General features: G+C 45.8%; 1 protein-coding gene across 1 annotated transcript in view; it reads right to left on the bottom strand.

Moving 5' to 3' along the window:
• The window catches only part of LOC103731309 (zinc finger protein 58-like), a 5,788-nt gene extending 3,743 nt beyond the window's left edge, over positions 1 to 2,045 (bottom strand). Inside the window, exon 1 of the mRNA XM_017797298.2 lies at positions 2,022 to 2,045. Coding sequence (XP_017652787.2) covers positions 2,022 to 2,045 — 24 coding nt within the window. The remainder of the gene's footprint in view (positions 1 to 2,021) is intronic.
• Positions 2,046 to 4,580: the final 2,535 nt, after the last annotated feature.

The raw sequence follows: 4,580 nt of genomic DNA, 5'->3' as shown, positions 1-4,580 counted from the left end.
ATATATTATGATAATATATTAATGTAATCTATTAATTACATTAATACCTCACATTATGTATATGAAGCCAAAATATATTTATTCCCAGAACAGATTTCAATATATTCACCAAAAAATGTTTTCACCTTTTCTTCTTTTTACAGTATTTTCAACTACTTATAGTAAATATGTAAAAGGTATTCAAAATACCAGATTAGCAGGCATAATAAAACACCATTATTGTAAGATGATAGAGTACTTTAAAATAAAGGTTTAACCAAAGCAACACTAATGTCACAGTGTAAGAGTTGTGCATCGAGAGGAACTGCTCTGATTCTACTTCCACTCAATGCACTGTATGGCTGGCTTCCCATAGGCCTGCTGAAGACCTCACATTTAAAGTATAAGGAATCTGCCACAAGTAATAAACTCGAAATAAATTGCCACTGGGAAAAAAATCATTGCCTTGATTTTGGTGCACCACAAAAAGATTCATTAGACTCCCAAGCAGAAGCTGCTTTCTGGAAGAAATTTTTCCATTTTCTTCATCTACATGCAAGAGTGATTTCTCCCTATTTGCTTCCTGTGATAACGTTGCCAAAGTAAAACCACTGCATTTCATTTACAATCACCTGCCAAAGAAAAGAACAAGAGACACACACACCATTCTCATTTGAAGAAAGATGAAGAAACTTTTCCTAATGAAATATGAACCCAATTGTATCGTTCTGAACTATATACATGTCTACCATACAATTTTACACATATTATCTCATTTTCTAGAATGTACTGACAAAACAGATATTTCATAAGTAAAAAAGGGAAGTTACTAAAAAAAAATACAATTTGAAGATCAGAAACTCCTATGGATACCAAGCTGGCTAGAATACAGGCATTTGAGGACAAAGGTTCATTTGAAGGCATCCCCAGACACTGGAAACCCCCTTTGATGTTACTGCTACTCCAACAGATGATGAGTTCCTGTGACCTTTCAAGGAGATGGGATATTCATGTCCGTTATGGTAGCATTTGTATCTTTACAACTCTACAGAGTCCAGAGGGGGAAATTATTGCTGTATTTTTCCATGGACACTAACATCCAGTTTTCTGACCAGCAATAGATCTCCATGGGGATAGAAAGTGGGATCAGAAAAAAAAAATCTTAGCACCCTAAAGGATAACCTCTTTGATAAGGGATCCAACAGGTGATAGGCACAGTACATTCCTAGTTTCTTCTCTAGTTGTTGGGATAAAATACTGTCACAAAACAACTCAAGGGAGAGAGAATTTATTTGGCCCACAGTTCAAAGTTAGGTACAACATGGCAATCACTGGAGCAGGAGCGTGAGGAAGCTGGTCACATCACACTCACAGATGGAGGCAGAGAGGTACAAATGCATGCTCTAGGCTTGCTTTCTACTTATGTTCGGGGAAGGACCCCAAACCTAGGAAATGCTGATGCCACTTTTAGACTGGTTCTCTGTAGCAGGAGGCCTCCAAAGATGGTGTGGACTCAGAGCCCTGGGATTCAGCAAGAATTCACTTCACTTCTTGGTCTGCAAATAGCCCGCCAAAAGGAGCCCATTCCCCCATACCCTGCTCACGAGCCCAGTGGCTGCTGACAGACTGCATGGCACAGACCAATCAGAAAATGATATGCTGACTAAAGGGACTTGGGGGCAGAGAAAAGGGAAATATAAGGCTTGCCACCTCCTGCATTAAATGAGCACAGCACCTGGCCTAGTGCTTGCTTCTACCTGACTCCCGGTGACTGTATATTGACTCTATGCCTCTTGCCCCCCCTAACCAGCAGGGGACCCAATCCAAGTCAGGGTCTTTACAGCTGGCCTGAGGAGAACCTACAACACCTGCCACCTGAACAGGGACCCCTGCCCATGATGTTGTTCGTTCAGTAAGAAGGCCCCTGGATTTGTCTGTTTCTTTGGTTGCTCGAGGGTGAGCGAGTAGCCCCCTCCTCTGTCCCCTCCACCCTGTTTGTTGTCTTTATTGTTGGATTAGTTTGTTAGATCAAGGAGGCACACCCTGCACGTGTTCCCGAAGCCCATGTTGGCAACTTCCCCCTCTCAGCTCATCCCGGTGAGTTCTCATAAGGGCTGATCCACCCCAAACTCAGAGCCCAGGTTTCAGGTCACCCTGTTGCCCATCCTGGAGACACTGTGTGAGCATACGGCTGGAGGTGTCACAGCCTCCAGAAGCCCTTCACTGAGCACAGACATTTGGATCCGATACACCTTTATATGTTGGGGTGGTTTACATCCGAGTGGCTCACAGTGCTTCTTTGCTTCCTTTGTGCCTTCTTGGTAGTCACCCTCATCTTCTACTTTGTGGTGAATTCCCCTTCACGAGACCCTCCCACAATGGGCAATTTACCACCACAATGCAGGGAACCACAAATGGCAGCACTCAAGGTGCTCCTTAAAACCAGAGAGCTGAAAGTAAAACCAAAGGATATCGAACAATTTTGGGATGAAGCCACTAATTTAGCTCTGTGGGTCTCCCTTGAAAACAAGTGAGACCCTGACATGTGGATGTGGGTCCTCTTCCTGGCCCGAAAAAGGGAGGTTGGGTCAGGGACCACTCCCCCCCGCATTGTTTGTAACGATCCTCCTGGCCATCATTGCTAGCCTTAAATCCTCCTCTCCTGAGGAAGTCATCTCAGCCCACAACAAACACTGCCAGGAGCAATCTAGTGTAGATCTGGCTATTACATTGACCCCGGACCTCCCAGACCCGGAGGTGGACGCTGCCTCTGCGCCCACTTCCAATGAGGAAGGAGCTCCTTTGCCTATATCTCAGGATACTCTCCTAGAGCTACCATTCCTAGAAATTCCCCCGCTGCATTACCCGTGGAAGGAGTTACTCTCCCCCCCAATAACCATCCCACCCTTTCCCCTGCTAACGTGCTCCACCCTCCTAGACCGTCCTCCTTAAACCCTCACCCGCCTTTGTCCGCATTTCCGGTTAACATCAGCCACAATGTGGCACAGTGCCCATGGCTGCCCACCCCACTTGCTGACCTCGTTCTTATCTGCAAGGCAGCTGAGCAATCGGGCCCTGACTCCCCATATTTCAAACAGGTTCTTCACCAGTGGTCCTTACATTTACAAACCCACTATGATTGGGATAACTTACTAAAGGCAGTCTTAGAACCCTCAGTCTTTCTAAACTGGCGCACAGCCTATGACGATCTGGCTGAAAACCAGGGTATGCCTAAATCTCCAATATGGCCTCAACATTATGTTGGACATGCTCACAGGATGCGGACAATATATTGACCTCATCTTCCAGTCTACTATTGGCCTCCATGCCTATTTTCGACAAGTTTCTGACCTGGCATTTAAGGCCCTAAAATGTTGCTCCCCCATGACCCACAAGTCTTTTTCCGTAATTTGATTCAACAGTCAGGGGAGTCCTTCATGGACTTCCTTACCTGTGTCACCGAGGAAGTAGAGCGGAGGGTAGAGTCTGGACCCACCCGAGAGGTGCTTATCAAACAGTTAGCTTGGGAAGGACTAAACACCCCTACTCGTAATGCTATCGCGCCTGTCCGCAATGATAACATTCACAAATGGGTACTCGCTACTAGAGACTTAGACCCCAGGGCAGGCCCAATTGAGGCTCTGACCACCTCCTTGGAGACTCTTTCATCACAAGGAAAACCCACCCACTTTGGCACACGGGAAGGCTCCTGGAACTGTGGGGGGCTTGGCCACTTTTGAAGCCACTGCCTAAGAGGTACAGTCCACCCCAAGAATCACTGCCCCAAGCCCAAAAAAGGGTTCCATTGGGCTAAAGACTGTAGGTCACAGCCTCAACCAGACTTGGCTCCTTTAAACTCTACCTAGGGAGCCCCTCAGCCCCGCCCACAAGAGCAGAAATGAGACAGATATTAAGGACTCTCCCAATCCTCAACCATTCCCCACTAATAACCCTGTTCCTAGATGGAACTGCCATAAAGGGCCTAGTTGACACAGGGGCTAATGCCACCATTATATCAGAAACTGAATCCCTTAAATTCCCTCATTGCAAATACCAGTCAGGCCCACCAATAAAAAGAGTTGGTGGCACACAAGGTACCAAGCTGGTCACACATCCAGTATATTTGAAGGACTTGGATGGGAACCAGTGCACAGGTACCCCAATAGTAGCAGACATTCCATGAAACTTATGGGGTCGAGATATCCTAGAGGACATGGGCACAGTCTTTAACAAAGATGACCATGCCTTTTATGATGATATCATGCTGCACGATAACTTGAGACTATCAGGGAAAGGACAACACTTTGCCCAACACCCCCAATCTTAATGGCCACTGACCACCCAGGATTGACTCCAATCTTGGCCCCTGAGCCAATCCCCATCACCTGGATCTGCAATGATGCCATTTGGGTGGACCAGTGGCCTAGAATAGAACCTAAATTATCTGCCCTCAAAAATTTGATAGCTGAACAATTGAGGCTTGGCCACATCAAGCACTCTCTCAGTAAACATAATACCCAAATATTTGTTATTAAAAAGAAATCAGGGAAATACAGACTTCTCCAAGATCTTAGAGCAGTCAATGCCCAGATGGAAAAAAT

The sequence above is a fragment of the Nannospalax galili genome, unplaced genomic scaffold (genome assembly GCF_000622305.1).
Source record: "Nannospalax galili isolate Female #2095 unplaced genomic scaffold, S.galili_v1.0 scaffold3054, whole genome shotgun sequence".
Taxonomy (NCBI): Eukaryota; Metazoa; Chordata; class Mammalia; order Rodentia; family Spalacidae; genus Nannospalax; species Nannospalax galili.
Note: the sequence above shows the minus strand (reverse complement) of the source record. Positions and strands in the feature narration are given on the sequence as shown.